This window comes from Rutidosis leptorrhynchoides, chromosome 3 (genome assembly GCF_046630445.1).
Source record: "Rutidosis leptorrhynchoides isolate AG116_Rl617_1_P2 chromosome 3, CSIRO_AGI_Rlap_v1, whole genome shotgun sequence".
Classification (NCBI taxonomy): Eukaryota; Viridiplantae; Streptophyta; class Magnoliopsida; order Asterales; family Asteraceae; genus Rutidosis; species Rutidosis leptorrhynchoides.
In genome coordinates this window covers 345900495-345920437 of record NC_092335.1, presented here as the reverse complement: position 1 = coordinate 345920437, position 19943 = coordinate 345900495, and the positions used below count along the sequence as shown (strand labels likewise).

General features: G+C 33.7%; 1 protein-coding gene and 1 non-coding gene across 2 annotated transcripts; both read left to right on the top strand.

Moving 5' to 3' along the window:
* The first annotated feature begins 4090 nt into the window (after positions 1-4090).
* On the top strand, positions 4091-4197 carry LOC139903767 (small nucleolar RNA R71). The gene has a single exon (XR_011778560.1). It is a non-coding gene; the product is annotated as a small nucleolar RNA R71 (small nucleolar RNA).
* A 12218-nt stretch (positions 4198-16415) lies between these two features.
* LOC139901178 (uncharacterized) lies at positions 16416-16778 on the top strand. The gene has a single exon (XM_071883911.1). The coding sequence runs from the start codon at positions 16416-16418 to the stop codon at positions 16776-16778; it is 363 nt and encodes a 120-aa protein (XP_071740012.1).
* The last annotated feature ends 3165 nt before the right edge of the window (positions 16779-19943 follow it).

The window sequence follows — 19943 nt, the reverse complement described above, 5'->3', positions numbered from 1 at the left end:
ATGTTTTTGTGGGTTTTAGATTTTAAAATTTTAGTTCAAAACTTGCAGTTTTGTGTCACCCACTTGCTAATCCTTGTATTAGGAAAGCAACACGTCCAATATACTTGTTCCGTATATTACCTTTCGATAAACTACCGTCCGGTTGTAAAGGAAAGCGATGAACAAGCAACTATTAAGGCAATGTCTAATGACATGCATTTGTTCATGGTCCACAACGTGTCGGATGCAATTACTATCCTTTGTAGGAGAAATAGTAAAAATCACCCTATAATTTTTCGATCTGGCACAAGGTCCTGTCTTCGACCATGCTATGCAACCACCGTTCTTAAGGTTGACACCCGATTTGCTTCAGGTGACCTAATGAATTCTGATGAATTCTCAGGATTTTACGTTCAATGGTAATGAACCATTGAAAATAGGTTTCAGAAAACAAATCGGTTTTAATTTTGATCAAAATATTTTTTCTCGTTCAAGCTCGAGTTTAGATATCATTGAATTCCATGAGTTTGTAATTCTAAATCTTTAAAGTCAATCTCAAGGATTGAGTAATATTAGTCTTAAAAGATGATTTTTAATCTTTAAGGAGATTATCCTTTCTGGGGGTCTGATTCATTAGTCTTATGAAGCTAATTTGCACGGCGCCCTCCCCATTTTACCAGATAAATCCTTCTCATGGTTCGGATAAATCTGACCACTTGGCGACCCTGTTTGATGCTGAGGTCCGTGGATTTCCTGCTGATTTTAGTGATGACTTTTCTAGATTTTTCGTCAACCTACAGCAGGTCTGGACGACAACTTCCTGACCTAAATCAAGAAGTGTGTGTCTTTTTCGGAAGACTTTACTTCCTTTTAATGATGGAATTGATTCATCATGTAGATCCATCTTTTCTTCCATTTATATTACAATTTACCGGGTAAAATAGTATTAGTCCAAAACAAAAGCACCTGCAATAACTTTACAGAAACATGTGATATATAGTTTTAATTGAATAACTTGGTATATTCTCCCTACACTTGGCTTTTATTTATTTCTTTCTTTGCCTTTTTATTCTCCTTTATTCCATTTTAAATGAATTCAAGCGTTTTGGGTTTTTTCTCCATTTATGTTCTCTCCGACGTAACAATAATTTCGGTATTAACACCTAGTTTTATCGTTCATAAATATGTATAAACATGATTCTGAATTCATTTAGTTGAAATTTTTTTAAATTTTCACAAAATTTGGCAATTAAACTAAGTGTAAACCCGAGAGAATTTATAACCCTTCCCCACACTTGAGGCCATGCAATGCCATCATTTGCATGAAATCAGACTATAATTATAAATTCATGAGGGTGATTAGTGTAGAAAAGTGATTAAAAATACCGAGTTTGCAAACATATTATTTTATATCACATTTGATATTTTACGTCTTGTCGTTAAAATTAGTAGCTTTTGCTGAACTTAATGTCAGTCTTTGAAAGTGCGCTGTTTTACCCTGTTTTATGCATGAGATAACTACAAACATATATATACATACTTTTACATATATATATATATATATATATATATATATATATATATATATATATATATATATATATATATATATATATATATATTTATTTATTTTTTTTATAAAACCTTTATTTATTAAAACAATTTAAATGAATAATTTTTAAAATTTTGTTTCCTTTTACTTTAGGTAGTTTCGGTACGTTTACCTAGTCCGTCCCTCGACAAAATTTAAAATTTGTCATTTTTTAAAACGATTGTTTTAAAAGCAAAGATTTTTGGGTTTTTTTAATTTTTTTGGTATACTTTAGATCAATAAAATTAAAAATAATGATAACAAAATTTTTCGCCCCGCCCTCGGGTAAAGCAATTTCGATTCTATGATCTAGTCTTTAAGTTACGATGAATTTTAGAAATCATTTTTTAAACTTAATGAAATAAAGTAAATTTTTTTTTAATTCACACAAAACTTAAATTTAAAAATGCATATTAATTTCATACAAAACCTACAAAACAAAAATTCAGAATGAGGGGAGAAAACTAGTTCTTTAGTGTCTGCTAGTGGAAAAGATCAATCGGATTCCATTCTCGGAACTACATGAGAACAGAAAAAATAACACTAAACAGCATTATTTCTTAGAACATTTGAATCTCCCCACACTTAGGTAGCTGTGGTGTCGAAATTGTGATTAACTTCGTCGTCAATTTCTCTTGGACCATAATCAACTTGCATATCTGTGACTTTTGCTTTAAGACATTGGTCGGATTACTGTGTAATATCCACAAATTCAACTAGTTTCACCTTTTCTTTAGGTGAAAGATTGGATACTAATCGGTTACATAACTTAAAGTTCCCCTTGGTTCTGGCATCGCGAATCCGTTTAATAAGTTTCTTCATTGAACTATTAATAACGGGGTCATTTAATTTCGTATCAACAATGGGGTTCTTTGTTATCAGGTCATCATTAGGTGTTACTTCATCTTCCCCACACTTAGGCGTTTTATTATTGTTAAGCACTACCGTTGGAGTTGGTAAAACAACATGGTTCTTACCAATCGTTTTTGTTGGTTCAACGGTTTTAGTTAGTGGAGATTTAGACTTTCGAAACACAAAGGTGACCGATTTGTCACCATCACTAAGTGTCATTCTACCTTTTCTTACATCAAATAACGCCCCGGTGGACGCTAAGAATGGTCGACCTAAAATTAGAGGAATGTTTGAGTCCTCTTCTATGTCAATGATAATGAATTCGACTAAAAAGGTTAACTTACCCACTTGAACGGGTAGGTTATCAGCAATTCCAACTGGGTGCCTAATAGTTTGATCAAAGATTCAAACACTCATCTCTGTTGGACTTAACTCAACTACTCCTAATCTCTTATATAATGAAAGAGGCATAACACTCACACTCGCACCAAAATTTGCTAGTGCATCATACATGACACAATCACTAAGTAGACAAGGAACAATAAATTTACCCGGATCACCCACCCTGGGTGGTGGTTTTGGTGGAACTGTCTTCACCGGGTTTATCTTTACGGTTTTTGTTTCTTGCACTTTCTTATTCTTCTTCTTCTTTCCAGAGGTATCACAAACTTTATTACCTATTACTTGCTCATACTCAACTCCTTTTCTTGGAAACGGGATGGGTGGTCTGTATGGTGCCACCACTGGCTTTACATACTCGGGTGGTGGTGGTGTTGTAACTTCTTCATTGTTACTCACATCAAAAACCTTCCCATCTTATGATGCTAGTTTTTTAGAATTTGTTGATACCATATTAACATTCTCATTCCGAGGATTTACTTCAGTATTACTCGGTAGCTTTCCTTGTTCCTTCTCACTCATCATGCTAGCAAGAGTACCTATGTGTTTTTCTAGATTTAAAATGGAAGCTTGTTGAGTTCTTAATGACTGATCAAACCTCTCATTCGTTTGGGTTTGAGATGTAATAAATTGTGTTTGAGATTCCATTAGCTTTTCCATCATTTCTTCCATATTTGACTTTTTCTCTTCGGTTTGTTGTGGTGGTTTATACAAGCTAGGTTTTTGTTGATTGAAAGTGTTGTTTTGAGTTGGTTGTTTTTCAGACCTTGTTGGTTATACGAGTTATTGTTGGGTCCATTTGGATTGTAAAGAATGTTTTGATTTCGATTAGAGTTTGGCCTTGGCGGTTGATAATTATTTTGATAATTATTTCCCGGCCTTTGGTTCATGTAGGAAACATTCTCACGTTGTTCCATCGTTTGCTCAATGTGACAATCTTTCGTTAAGTGTGGTCCACCGCATTGCTCACAACTGATTCGTATCGCGTGAATATCTTTATTCATCTTTTCCATTCGTCTCTCGAAAGCATCTATTTTTGTGGAAACGGAATCAAAGTCATGGCTAGAATCGGCTCTAGCCACTTTAGATGAACGAAAAATATCTTTTTCCTGGTGCCACTCATGTGAGTGGGAGGCTGTGTTATCAATGATTTTGTGAGCTTCAGTTGCGGTTTTCTTCATAATTGAACCACCAGCTGCTGTTTCGATGTCTTTTCGTTTAGCAACATCGACACCTTGGTAGAATATTTGTACTATTTGATAAGTGTCTAAACCATGTTGAGGACATCCTCTCAACAACTTTTCGAATCTTGTCCATGCCTCATATAATGTTTCATTTGGCTTTTGTGTGAACGTAACAATTTCTCCTTGAAGTCTCACGGCTTTAGATGCCGGAAAGAATCTTTTAAGAAAATTTTCAACTAAGACATCCCATGTGTCAATCCCCCCTTCAGGTAACGATTCTAACCAATCTTTGGCTTCTCCCTTTAAAGTCCAGGGAAATAACATGAGATAGATCTGTTCATCCTCAACTTCTCTGATTTTGAATAGAGTACAGATCCTATTAAAGGTTCGAAGATGTTCGTTTGGATCTTCTTTTGGCGTACAACTATATTGGCATTGATTAGTTACCATGTGTAGGATTTGTCCTTTGATTTCATAATCTGACGCATTAACATCTGGCTTAATAATGGCGTGACCTTGGCCCGTGCATGTGGCTCTCATTCGGTCTTCCATACTTAGAGGTTCCGTTACTTCCATAATTGAATTTGTTGAATACGAATCACTAGAGGATTCTGATTTAATGGTTTGTGGTTCAGGATGAATGATTAGTGGTTCAGGATCTTGGAATTGTCCTTGAATATCCTCTGGGTTCTAAATTGTGAAGTCGGGTTCAAAAAATGGATTATCGAAAATTTAAGTTGAAGAACTTGTTCATCTAGATGATGATTCTGAAGAAAAATCAACGGCGACAATATTGGCTAGATGTCTTGATCGAGTTACAGGTGGTGAACGTATGAAAGGTGGTGAACGTTTTGCTCGGTGCATTCACTGAATATCCTATTAGTTATAAAAGATAAAAATTATTAAAGTTATAAAATTAATAGACTTTTTTGATTTTACCCACGTTTCGAATAGCCAATAGATGCAGCAGGTAGCCATGACCCTTTAAACCAGAAAATTTTGGATGTCTATCAATTTAACCGCTTAAAATAATTTTTCTCGTCGAAGTTTTAAGAAGATAAAGAAAATTTTATGTCCTAAAAACTAGAGCGTAGAAATGATAAAGAAAAAGTGTGCGTCGAAAAACGTCGAAAAATAAAAATCAAAAAATAAAAATAAGAAAGAAAAACATCGAAACTTAAAATTTTAAAAACTAAATCTAAAAAGTTGCGCCTAAAGGAATTAAAGCTTAAATGCAATTCTATTCGAAAAACGGCAATACTTAAATAGGCACTAAAATTTATTAAATACTAAAGCGGAAAGCTGTGCCATAAATTTCTATGGCCTCTAAAATCCAGTTCTAAGAAAAATATCTTAAGGGAAAATTACGGCAAAAACTTAATACTAAACTTAAACTAAGGCGAAATGAAACTAAAAATATAATTACGAACGACAAATATTACGAAATAAATGAATAAAAATACAAATTATAACTAAAAAAATACAAATTTTATAAAAATATTTTTTTATATTATTTTTTATAAAAGTATTAAACTATAAATATAAAAACTTAATTAAAACAAAATTTATTAAAACTAAAACTAATTATTATTAAATTAAAACCCTAATTAATAATAAATATAATATATTAAAAACCCTACACGTAATTAATGTCCGAGGTATCTACTGTCAGTGTACCTCATGCGACCGCATGAGTTTTAGCAAGATGGGTCATGCGATCGCATGACCCAATATTCCAGATTTGATTCGGGCTTCGAACAGCTTCGGCCCAGTTTTCTATTTTATTTTTTTATTTTTTTTGAATTTGATTTATAAAAAGTATTTATATATAAAAAAACTTATATTTTAAAACTAAATATAAAAAAAAAATCTTAAAAATATATATATTTTTTTCCTTTTTAATGTTTTATATTTTTTTCTTTTTTTTTTCAAACTTATATATAATTATATTTTTACAAAATTAAAAATATAGCGTTTCGCCGAGTCCCCGGCTGCGGCGCCAAAAACTTGATGTGCGAGTGGAGGGGTACGAAATACAATAATTTTTACTACGAAATATTACACAAGTTTTATTAATTTACTGATGGGATATACCTAAACTTTGCTACAACACTTATAGGCAGTGTACCTAATCGTAGAGTAGTGTAGTTTTTAGTAAGTCCGGTTCGTTCCACAGGGAGACCGCTTAATGCGTACACTATATTTTTAAACAATTATATTTGTATAAATATATATATATATATATATATATATATATATATATATATATATATATATATATATATATATATATATATATATATATATATTAGTAATATGGTAGTATTATTATTATTATAAAAGGGGAGTTTTACCGTTTAATGACCGGTTTGACGATTTTAATTAAAGCATAAAGATAAATGACGATAATATAAATGACATAATTTAAATTGCGATAAAGTAAATTGCAGTAATGAAAATGACAGTAAATAAAGGTACGATGAAATATGAAATAAAAGTATTATGCTTATTTAAACTTCCGTAATCATGATGTTTGACGTTTTGATTTTAATTAATTGTTACCCGGGTTAATTGTCCTTTGTCCTGGTTTATTTGATACCTATCTGGTTTTTGTCCATAATAGTCCATCGGTCATAATTATAAAATGCTCGTCAAATTAACCTTATTCCCGAAGTCAAATATTCCAACTAATTCGGGATTCGAACTGTAACAAGGTTTTAATACTTTGTTTAATGATTACACCAGGTTATCGACTTTGTTAACAATTACACCAATTATCCTTGAATGTAATCCACTCCTTTTTAATGAGATATGAATATTAATTTATCCACTTGATCAGAATGAATAATCAATTACCCAACCCGAATAATTAATTAAATGATCGTAACAGATGTCATATAAACATCACTAAATAGAACATTCATAATCATTTAATAATGATTAGATTAACTAATTTAAAGATAGGTTCGACAGATTCCAACGAGTTGTCATTCGATTAGACAATATCCCCTATCTATTAATAGTCAATAGTCCAATGTCCACACGTGTCGGCCTTTTGTCCAAACCCTAATTATGGTACAAAATTCAATAACCCCATCTTAATATTTAGCCCAACATCACAATTACTCGGCTTAAATAAGCATAATAATAACTTAGTTACAAGACATTAATTTAAAAAGGAAGAACATAGCTTACAGTGATTATTTATCGCGTAGCGATACACGGGCAGAGTTTCAACTTAAAACCCGTAAAACATTCTTACAATAACCTTATTATTATTAACTTAAATTAAAATTAAAATTAAAATTATAAATATATATATTACATGTAAAGAGAAAGAAAGAAGAAAAGGTGTCCATAACTCGTCCGAAAATTGCTCAATTTATAGACTTGGCCAGCTACAGCATCCCATGCGATCGCATGGATTTTGTGCCTTCTGGCCATGCGATCGTATGGCCTCCTGATCCAGCTCATATACTTGCTAAAAACTTGGGCGGCTCTTGATTTATTTATTATATAATATAATATATATAATTAAATATAATTATATATATATATATGTTATATTATATTCTTGTGCATAGTTGACTCGTAATTTTAGCTCCGTTGACTCGTACGTTTCTTCTCGGTTTATGTCCCGGTTCCGGATTTTTGAACGTCCTTTCGGATGCTGAGATATTTTGTACTTTGCGTTCCGCGGCTCGTACTCTTGTAATTTTTAGACGTTTCTCATCAATAATTTGAACCACTTGGATTGTACTTTGTACTTTTTAGCTTTTTGGTCATTTGCGTCTTCAAATCGTCATTTTCTTCTTTTGTCTTCGCACTTATTTATTTAAACGAATATTACATAAAAATAGAACAATTGCAACTAAAAGCTTTACATATTGGAAGGATATTGTGCCTAAATATATGTTCATTTGGAGCACTATCAACATAAAGTGAGGAAATTTGAATGGAAGGATGAACAAGAGAAAGCCTTTCAATTGTTAAAGAAAAAGTTAACTACGGCACCTATATTGTCGTTACCTGAAGGGAATGATGATTTTGTGATATATTGTGACGCCTCAAAGCAAGGTCTCAGTTGTGTATTAATGCAACGAACGAAGGTAATTGCTTATGCGTCTAGACAATTGAAGATTCACGAGCAGAATTATACGATGCATGATTTGGAATTAGGCGCGGTTGTTTTTGCATTAAAGACTTGGAGGCACTACTTATATGGGGTCAAAAGTATTATATATACCGACCACAAAAGTCTTCAACACATATTTAATCAGAAACAACTGAACACGAGGCAGCGCAGGTGGATTGAATTGTTGAATGATTACGACTTTGAGATTCGTTACCACCCGGGGAAGGCAAATGTGGTAGCCGACGCCTTGAGCAGAAAGGACAGAGAACCCACTCGAGTAAAAGCTATGAATATAATGATTCGCACTAACCTTACTACTCAAATAAATGAGGCGCAACAAGGAGTTTTAAAAGAGGGAAATTTAAAGGATGAAATTCCCAAAGGATCGGAGAAACATCTTAATATTCGGGAAGACGGAACCCGGTATAGGGCTGAAAGGATTTGAGTACCAAAATTTGGAGATATGTGAGAAATGGTACTTAGAGAAGCTCATAAAACCAGATACTCAATACATCCTGGAACGGGGAAGATGTACAAGGATCTCAAGAAATATTTTTGGTGGCCGGGTATGAAAGCCGATGTTGCTAAATATGTATGGGAATGTTTGACGTGTTCTAAGGTCAAAGCAGAGCATCAGAAACCATCAGGTCTACTTCAACAACCCGAAATCCCAGAATGGAAGTGGGAAAACATTACCATGGATTTCATCACTAAATTGCCAAGGACTGCAAGTGGTTTTGATACTATTTGGGTAATAGTTGATCGTCTCACCAAATCAGCACACTTCATGTCAATAAGAGAAGATGACAAGATGGAGAAGTTAGCACGACTGTATTTGAAGGAAGTCGTCTCCAGACATCTCTATTATCTCTGATAGGGATGGTAGATTTATTTCAAGATTCTGGCAGACATTACAGCAAGCATTAGGAACTCGTCTAGACATGAGTACTGCCTATCATCCACAAACTGATGGGCAGAGTGAAAGGACGATACAAACGCTTGAAGACATGCTACGAGCATGTGTTATTGATTTCGGAAATAGTTGGGATCGACACCTTCCGTTAGCAGAATTTTCCTACAACAACAGCTACCATTTAAGCATTAAGATGGCGCCGTTTGAAGCACTTTATGGTAAAAAGTGCAGGTCTCCGATTTGTTGGAGTGAAGTGGGGGATAAACAGATTACGTGCCCGGAGATAATACAAGAAACTACCGAGAAGATCATCCAAATTCAACAACGGTTGAAAACTGCCCAAAGTCGACAAAAGAGCTACGCTGACATTAAAAGAAAAGATATAGAATTTGAAATTGGAGAGATGGTTATGCTTAAAGTTGCACCTTGGAAAGGCATTGTTCAATTTGGTAAACGAGGGAAATTAAATCCAAGGTATATTGGACCATTCAAGATTATTGATCGTGTCGGACCAGTAGCTTACCGACTTGAGTTACCTCAACAACTCGTGACTGTACATAACACTTTACACGTCTCGAATTTGAAGAAATGTTTTGCTAAAGAAGATCTCACTCTTCTGTTAGACGAAATCCAAATCAACGAAAAACTTCAATTCATCGAAGAACCCGTCGAAATAATGGATCGTGAGGTTAAAAACTTAAGCAAAACAAGACACCAATTGTTAAGGTTCGATGGAATGCTCGTAGAGGACCCGAGTTTACCTGGGAACGAGAAGATCAGATGAAGAAGAAATACCCGCACTTATTTCCAGAAGATACGTCAACACCTCCAACTGCTTAAAATTTCGGAACGAAATTTATTTAACGGGTAGGTACTGTAGTGACCCGAACTTTTCCATGTTTGTATATATTAAATGAAATTGTTATTTACATGATTAAGTGTTTCCAACATGTTAAGCAATCAAACTTGTTAAGACTTAATTAAATGAAATAGGTTTCATATAGACAATTGACCACCCAAGTTGACCGGTGATTCACGAACGTTAAAATGAGACTATTGAATTAAGAAACTCGAAAATGATATATATAACGATTATCATTATAACAACGTCTTACTAAATACATATGAATCATATTAAGATATGGATACACTATGTTTAATCATGATAAATGATAAGTAAACATATCATTAAGTGTATTAACAATGAACTACATATGTAAAAACAAGACTACTAACTTAAGGGTTTCGAAACGAGACATATATGTAACGATTATCGTTGTTACGACATTTAAATGTATATATATCATATTAAGATATATTAATTCATCATATTATTATGATAATATAATAATTTAACATATCATTAGATATAATAAACAATGGGTTAACAACATTTAACAAGATCGTTAACTTAAAGGTTTCAAAACAACATTTACATGTAACGACTAATGATGACTTAACAACTCAGTTAAAATGTATATACATGTAGTGTTTTAATATGTATTCATACACTTTTGAAAGACTTCAAGACACTTATCAAAGTACTTCTACTTAACAAAAATGCTTACAATTACATCCTCATTCATTTTCACCAACAATTCTACTCGTATGCAATCGTATTTGTACTCGTACAATACACAGCTTCTAAACATATTTACTATTGGTATATACACTCCAATGATCAGCTCTTAGCAGCCCATGTGAGTCACCTAACCATTTGGGAACCCTCATTTGGCAACTAGCATGAATGATTACACAAAATTACAAACTAATGGAGCCTTTATGAACACCCCATATTCACGTGAAGGAGTACACACACAAACACTTTCATTTTCAATTTTTCTTGAATCAAACTCATATCTCTCAAGTGTTCTTCCATTTTTCTAAGTGTTATTCATCATCTTCATCAAAATCTAGCTCAATCTAGTTCATAAATCCATACATAAACCAAGTTATAAAACAACTACTCAAGAACACACCAACAACACTTCCAAGTTTGCTAGCTTACTTCCAATCTTGCAAATCCATTTTGAGTGATCATCCAACCTCAATAAATTCTTCTTAATTACAGTAATATATCTTTCTAATACAAGGTAATACTCATATTCAAACTTTGATTCAATTTCTATAAATATAACAATCTTATTTCGAGTGGAAATCTTGCTTGAACTTGTTTTCGTGTCATGATTATACTTCAAGAACTTTCAAGCCATCCAAGGATCCTTTGAAGCTAGATCTATTTTTCTCATTTCTAGTAGGTTTATCCACAAAACCTGAGGTAGTAATGATGTTCATAACATCATTCGATTCATATATATAAAACTACCTTATTCGAAGGTTTAAACTTGTAATCACTAGAACATAGTTTAGTTAATTCTAAACTTGTTCGCAAACAAAAGTTAATCCTTCTAAATTGACTTTTAAAATCAACTAAAAACATGTTCTATATCTATATGATATGCTAACTTAATGATTTAAAACCTGAAAACAAGAAAAATACCGTAAAACCGGATATACGCCGTCGTAGTAACACCGCGGGCTATTTTGGGTTGTTTAATTAAAAACTATGATAACCTTTGATTTAAAAGTTGTTCTTCTGGGAAAATGATTTTTCTTATGAACATGAAACTATATCCAAAAATCATAGTTAAACTCAAAATGGAAGTATGTTTTTCAAAATGGTCATCTAGACGCCGTTCTTTCGACTGAAATGACTACCTTTACAAAAACGACTTGTAACCTGTATTTTTGACTATAAACTTATACTTTTATGTTTAGATTCATAAACTTAAGTTCAATATGAAACCATAGCAACTTGAATCACTCAAAACGGATTTAAAACGAAGAAGTTATGGGTAAAACAAGATTGGATAATTTTGCTTGTTGTAGCTACGTGAAATTTGTAACAAATCTATACAAATCTTATCCTAGCTAACTTATATTGTATTATACATGTATTCTAATATAATATGTAATCTTGGGATACCATAGACACGTATGCAAATGTTTTGACATATCATATCGACCCATGTATATATATTATTTGGAACAACCATAGACACTCTATATGCAGTAATGTTTGAGTTAGCTATACAGGGTTGAGGTTGATTCCAAAAATATATATACTTTGAGTTGTGATCTAGCCTGAGACGTGTATACACTAGGTCGTGGATTGATTCAAGATAATATATATCGATTTATTTCTGTACATCTAACTGTGGACAACTAGTTGTAGGTTACTAACGAGGACAGCTGACTTAATAAACTTAAAACATTAAAATGCATTAAAAATGTTGTAAATATATTTTAAACATACTTTGATATATATGTACATATTTGTTATAGGTTCGTGAATCGACCCGTGGCCAAGTCTTATTTTTCGACGAAGTGAAAATCTGTGAAAGTGAGTTATAGTCCCATTTTTACTATCTAATATTTTTGGGATGAGAATACATGCAGTTTCGAAAATGATTTACAAAATAGACACAAATATTGAAACTACATTCTATGTTGAATCGTTATACCGGATATCGCCCTTGTTGAACTTGGTAGCCTAAGAATTGGTGTTTATTATAATTGCCACCAATTGACGCGAATCCTAAAGATAGATCTATGGTCTTTGACACGCCCCAGTCAGAGAATTTGAACTGCTTTAGTACTTCGATATTTATATATGGGGATATTCTAGATGCATTTGTTAATGTCGGTTACCAGGTGTTCAACCATATGAATGATTTTTATGCAGATTGCATGTTATTGAAAGATGAAATCTTGTGGTCTATTATTACAATTTGATATATAGGTTAAACCAATAACTCACCAACATTTTTGTTGATGTTTAAAGCATGTTTATTCTCAGGTGATTATTAAGAGCTTCCGCTGTTGCATGCTAATTTATGGACAAGAGTTGAAGTCAGCATGCTTGTATAATATTGTTTAAAAACTGCATTCGAAGACATATATATTGTTGTGTAATATTATTGTAAACCATTATGTAATGGTCGTGTGAAAATGCTATATTTTAGATTATCATTATTTGATATTCATCGTAATATTTTAAAGGTTATGATTGAGGAAATCTTGTCTAGAGTCGGTCAGAATTCATCAGCACATTTAGTTATGGCGAAATTAACTTGTCAAACATTTAAAAGACTTTCCAGAAATGCCTTAGTTTATAAAAGGCTTTCCTTTGATAGGTGGGGTATATCACATTGGGGAGACCGTAAGTTACGCCGTGTTTTTTTTAAAGCGTTAAATGCGGGGAACCCAAATGCAATTTTACGCTACGGGTTAAGAACCTATTTTGACTTAACATATCCCAACATAGGATTCCGTGAGTTAGAAAGAGCTTCTAACATGCAACATAAAGAAGCATGTTATGCTCACGGGTTAGTGATGTTCGCTTCTTACCAAAGTGAGAAAAAGAACATCGGATTACAACTTTTAAATAAAACCTTTCACAACTTTTAAATAAAACCTTTCACAAGTGACGGATTCAGTAGTTGGGGTGAGAAAAAAAGGTTTTTAGATTATTACAGGGCTGTTGGACATTACGAAACCCTCGTCCTTTTGACGACATGACAACATGCTGCCTAGCCAATGGTCATAACAGTTACTTTCCACAAGACCAAGGATGGGAAGTCGTCTTAGTAAAACCAGAATGCATGACTTGTTTCTGGACTTATGAATTACGTATCTTTATGTCTTTTGCTGAACAACTTACGTATTAACTAGAATTGCCTTTATAGCTGCCGAGTAGCAAAGTTATTATGTGCTATATTTCATCCTATATGTATAATAGCGGTATTGTAAGTTTGTAAAATATTGTATAAAATTTGAACGCGAAATTTTATTATAATCAGTTTTTTCATATGGAATTGTAGTAGTTGAATTGTATATTAGCTACTAAGTATGAACTTAACGGGTAGGTACTACCCGAATTAAAACTATAAAATGCTAATATGAAGAAAAAGCTTTTATAAATGAGTTCATACTATGCTACGAAATACTATTGAGTACTCTTAAAATTCTATATGATTAACTTAATTCTTTTGGCTATTTTTGAAGGAAATGGCACCAACTACTCATCAGAACTTGAACATGAGCGAGGAAGACTTCCGTGTTTTCCTTGCTGCGAACATAGCCGCAGTGCAGGCTACAATGCAAAATAACAACAATAACTCTGGTTCTAGCAGTGGAACTAATTCCGACGAAGTGAAAATATGTGAAAGTGAGTTATAGTCCCATTGTTACTATCTAATATTTTTGGGATGAGAATACATGCAGTTTTGAAAATGATTTACAAAATAGACACAAGTATTGAAACTACATTCTATGTTGAATCGTTATACCGGATATCGCCCTTATTGAACTTGGTAGCCTAAGAATTGGTGTTTATTATAATTGCCACCAATTGACGCGAATCCTAAAGATATTTATATATGGGGATATTCTAGATTCATTTATTAATGTCGATTACCAGGTGTTCAACCATATGAATGATTTTTATGCAGATTGCATGTTATTAAAGGATGAAATCTTGTGGTCTATTATTACAATTTGATATATAGATTAAACCTATAACTCACCAACATTTTTATTGACGTTTAAAGTATGTTTATTCTCAGGTGATTATTAAGAGCTTCCGCTGTTGCATGCTAATCTATGGACAAGAGTTGGAGTCAGCATGCTTGTATAATATTGTTTAAAAACTGCATTCGAAGACATATATATTGTTGTGTAATATTATTGTAAACCATTATGTAATGGTCGTGTGAAAATGCTATATTTTAGATTATCATTATTTGATAATCATCGTAATATTTTAAAGGTTATGGTTTGTTTTAAAAATCGAATGCAGTCTTTGAAAAATGTCTCATATAGAGGTCAAAACCTCGAAACGAAATCAATTAATATGGAACGTTTATAATCGATATGAACGGGACATTTCAAGGGGTTAGGCAAGGCGACCGGTTATCACCCTTTTTGATTATCATTGCGGCGGAAGGATTGAATATACTAACTAAAGCGGCTACGGATCATGGACTCTTTAAGGGTGTGGAGATTGGTAACGATAATATTCTCATTTCGCATCTCCAATATGTGGATGATACTTTGTTTTTAGGCCAATGGAGTAGGGAAAATGCATATAGTCTTCGGAATCTTCTAAAATGTTTCGAACTTGCTTCGGGTTTAAGAGTTAACTTTCAAAAAAGTTGTCTTTATGGGATTGGGGTTGATTATAATGATGTTTGTCATGTGGCGAATCGTATTGGTTATCAAGTAGGAAAATTCCCATTCACCTACCTCGGGTTGCCGGTTGGTTCTAAAATGAATAAATTAAACGATTGGGAACCGGTCATTGAAAATATAAAATGTAGGCTTGCGGATTGGAAAAACCGAATGATGTCTTTTGGAGGAAGAGCTGTGCTAATCAAATCGGTCCTCAATAGTCTACCGTTGTATTACTTCTCTCTTTTTCGTGCCCCGCGGTGTGTTTTAAAACTACTTGAGTGTGTGAGACGAAATTTCTTTTGGGGTGGGTCGGGTTATGGGAAAAAATGTGTTGGATCAAATGGGATAATGTTATTTCCTCATTTGAAAAGGGGGGTCTTAACCTCGAGTCACTCAAAAGTAAAAATTTGGCTCTCTTGGGAAAGTGGTGGTGGAGGTTTAAAACCGAAACCAACTCTCTTTGGGTCAAGGTCATTAAAAGTAATCATGGTTCTTTTGGTGGTTTGGAGTTGGGGCGTGATTCTTTTCACTCTCCGGCTTCGGGCCTTTGGTATAACATATTTTTAGCAGGTAACATGATTGAAGATTTGGGCATCCCTTTCAAGAATTCTTTTGCGAAGACTATTGGAGACGGATCGACAACTCTCTTTTGGGATGAACAGTGGGCTGGAGATTTCAAGTTTCGTGAAAAATTTCCTCGTCTCTAAAGACTTGAAGTCAAAAAGTGCTGCTGTGTACAAGATCGGGTCAGCATCAATGGAGCAGAAAGAATTTTTTTGTGGAATTGGGCCCATGAGCCTGTGGGCCGAACAGGAACTGAATTCAATCAGCTGGTCGCTATCCTCGAGTCATTACAGCTTAATCGGAGCAGCAGTGACTTTTGGTCGTGGCGTTTGTCTTCTTCGGGTAATTTTACTGTTAAGTCTCTTTCGATTCTCATTGATGATGGACTTATTGCACTAAGCGGGTCAACCCCTAAAACCCTTCATAATCATCTCGCTCCTAAAAAAGTGGAAATCTTCGTTTGGAGAGCAATCAAAAAACTAAATTCCGGTTAGGAGTGATCTTGATAAAAAAGGAATCGACCTCCATAGTTTAAGATGTCCATTATGTGACGATGACGTGGAAATGGTGGACCACTCGATTATCTTTTGCAAATACTCGATGGATCTATGGTGTCGGGTGTATCAATGGTGGGATCTTGGAAATTTTTCTAATCTAAGTGTGTCCGAGACTCTTCAAGGGAACAATGGTGCGACTATGTCTTCCTTGGGGAAAAATATTTGGCAAGCAACGGAATGGTTATGTGCGTATTATCTATGGAAATATCGTAACAATAAAGTTTTTCGTGGGAAATATTGGCCAACCTCGGTTTTGTTGAATGAGATTAAAGTCAAGTCTTTTGATTGGATATCTCACGGATTAAAGAAGAAAAAGTTGGATTGGCTCACGTGGTTGAATAATCCGAATACATATCTAACACTTTCATAGTTTAGGTCCTTGTAAATTTCTATTGATATTGTAATTGTGGGTGCATGTTTTTGTTCATAGGGTTGTCCACTCACAAACCTATAGTGTGATGGATACTCTTTGTATTATGGGGTTGGGCTCAATTTAGGCCTGACCATTCTTGTACACTCTTATTTGAATTAATATACTTTCTTGCTTTTCAAAAAAAAAGTATATATCATATTTATAACTTTAACCCTTAAATATAAAGGGTGAAGCAAAACACAAACTATACCAAAAACCCACTACAAAATTAAGAATTTGGCACTAAAGAATGTGCTAGTGCATAACGTGTAAGTCTCTAGTTGATTGGTTATTTACATTTATGTGTGTGAACAGTTGGATATTGATATGTTTGGTTATTGTATTGTGCGTTTATTTTGTCGTTATTAATCAAATATATACATGCATGTCCATTCGTAAGGATTAAGTATATATATGTACGAATTCAGGTGATGTGCACGGTTACATGTGTATCTGTACGGATCAATGTTGCATCCATACAGATCAGTCGACAGGTAGGATAAATATGGTGTTTCGAGTTCATTGTCAAGGTTACACACCACATACCAACCCTAGCCGTATTCGGAGAATTCCAGTCTTCTAGCATCATATAGTGTCAATTTCTGAGTCTAAACAAGTTCATCTATTGGCAAATCGATCGAGTCTTTAAGTGTTTTTTTATATAAAACAAAATATTGAGGATTCTGCACTCGATATTGTCTAAACAATTGATTAATTCTGTTTAATCGATCCTACAAAGTGGTATTAGAGCATTTGGTATCGATTCATTCATTTTTTTTTTGTCAAAATCACATATCAAAAGTTGGGATTTTGGTTTAGGTTAAAGAAATCAATAAAGGTAAAAAATTTGACGTTAAAATTTGTGTTTGATTGAATACATGTGTCATAAAAGGTGTTTTTATCACTCCTCACGTTTTACATTAAGATTTGTGTCACATTATTGGTGCTAGATCGATTCAAAGTAAACAAAACCCTAGTTTTATGCTGTTTTTCGTACCTGTTAGTCGACAAACTACACTCGTACGGATACACCTTGTAACCGTACAAATACACCTCAATCCGAACAAATACACCATTCGTAAACTGTACTCGTACGAATACCCATATGTGTAATCAATATGTACAGATACTCAATCCGTGTGACCAATCTGTATGCTTATCACATCTGTGTCATCAATTCGTACGTGTAACACTCCAAACAAATTCGTGTGTTGCATCTGTACGGATCTCCCATCTGTGTCACTAAACTGTACGAATATCCGGTGAAGACGGTGAAGAACGCGAAGTAGGGAATGGTGATGGTAATATTGGCCCAGGTGTTCAAAATAATGTTCAGAGGAAGGAATTCAGGTATAACTTTATGATTACTGATATCGACCAAAAAGTTACGTTTTTACCCTCGATATTAAGCCTTAAATCAATAAAGTTCCAAACTTTTTCTCTAAAATAATCGCTTTATCGGTTAATTTTGTAGATTAACTAATTACAAAGGCAATTCAAAAAGAATCAAGTAAATCGGAGCTAAAACGAAGATTCTAGAGCGAAAATGGTAAAAGACAAGTTACGACCCCGAAAACCAAGTTACGACCTTGGGAACAAACAAAACGATTCAAGCAAAACAGCAAGACCAGGGCAGCAAACGGCTTGCCATACGGCCCGCCACATCACAAACGGCCTGCCATGCCACCGGTCTGTGAAAACGACTTGCCTATGCCACCGGCCTGTGAAAACGGCTTGTCATACGGCCTGCCAGCTGTATCCATCCAAATTTGTGCCTATTTAAGGGGCCATTTGCATTCATTTTTACACACACTCAATTTGTACTTCAATTTAAATTTTAATTATTTTAGGTAGTTTTTAGTAATAGCTAGCTTAGCTTTTATTATCCGGAGGATATCCCAGCGAGTCACTGCGACCTCGGGTAGATTTCTTCGGCCTTTTCAGGGTTTTATCCGAAACACTTGTCTTATTAATTAAACATGTATTGCTATCATTTATGTTTAATAATGCGTTTCGATATTGCCATCTTAGCTTAATTAATCTGTATGTTTCCATGATAGAAGTTTGGGATACCATAGACACGTATGCAAATGTTTTGACATATCATATCGACCCATGTATTTATATTATTTGGAACAACCATAGACACTCTATATGCAGTAATGTTTGAGTTAGCTATACAGGGTTGAGGTTGATTCCAAAAATATATATACTTTGAGTTGTGATCTAGCCTGAGACGTGTATACATTGGGTCGTGGATTGATTCAAGATAATATATATCGATTTATTTCTGTACATCTAACTGTGGACAACTAGTTGTAGGTTACTAACGAGGACAGTTGACTTAATAAACTTAACACATTAAAACGTATTAAAAATGTTGTAAATATATTTTGAACATACTTTGATATATATGTACATATTTGTTATAGGTTCGTGAATCGACCCGTGGCCAAGTCTTATTTTTCGACGAAGTGAAAATCTGTGAAAGTGAGTTATAGTCCCATTTTTACTATCTAATATTTTTGGGATGAGAATAAATGCAGTTTCGAAAATGATTTACAAAATAGACACAAATATTGAAATTACATTCTATGTTGAATCGTTATACCGGATATCGCCCTTGTTGAACTTGGTAGCCTAAGAATTGGTGTTTATTATAATTGCCACTAATTGACGCGAATCCTAAAGATAGATCTATGGTCTTTGACACGCCCCAGTCAGAGAATTTGAACTGCTTTAGTACTTCGATATTTATATATGGGGATATTCTAGATGCATTTGTTAATGTCGGTTACCAGGTGTTCAACCATATGAATGATTTTTATGCAGATTGCATGTTATTGAAAGATGAAATCTTGTGGTCTATTATTACAATTTGATATATAGGTTAAACCTATAACTCACCAACATTTTTGTTGATGTTTAAAGCATGTTTATTCTCCGGTGATTATTAAGAGCTTCCGTTGTTGCATGCTAATTTATGGACAAGAGTTGGAGTCAGCATGCTTGTATAATATTGTTTAAAAACTGCATTCGAAGACATATATATTGTTGTGTAATATTATTGTAAACCATTATGTAATGGTCGTGTGAAAATGCTATATTTTAGATTATCATTAT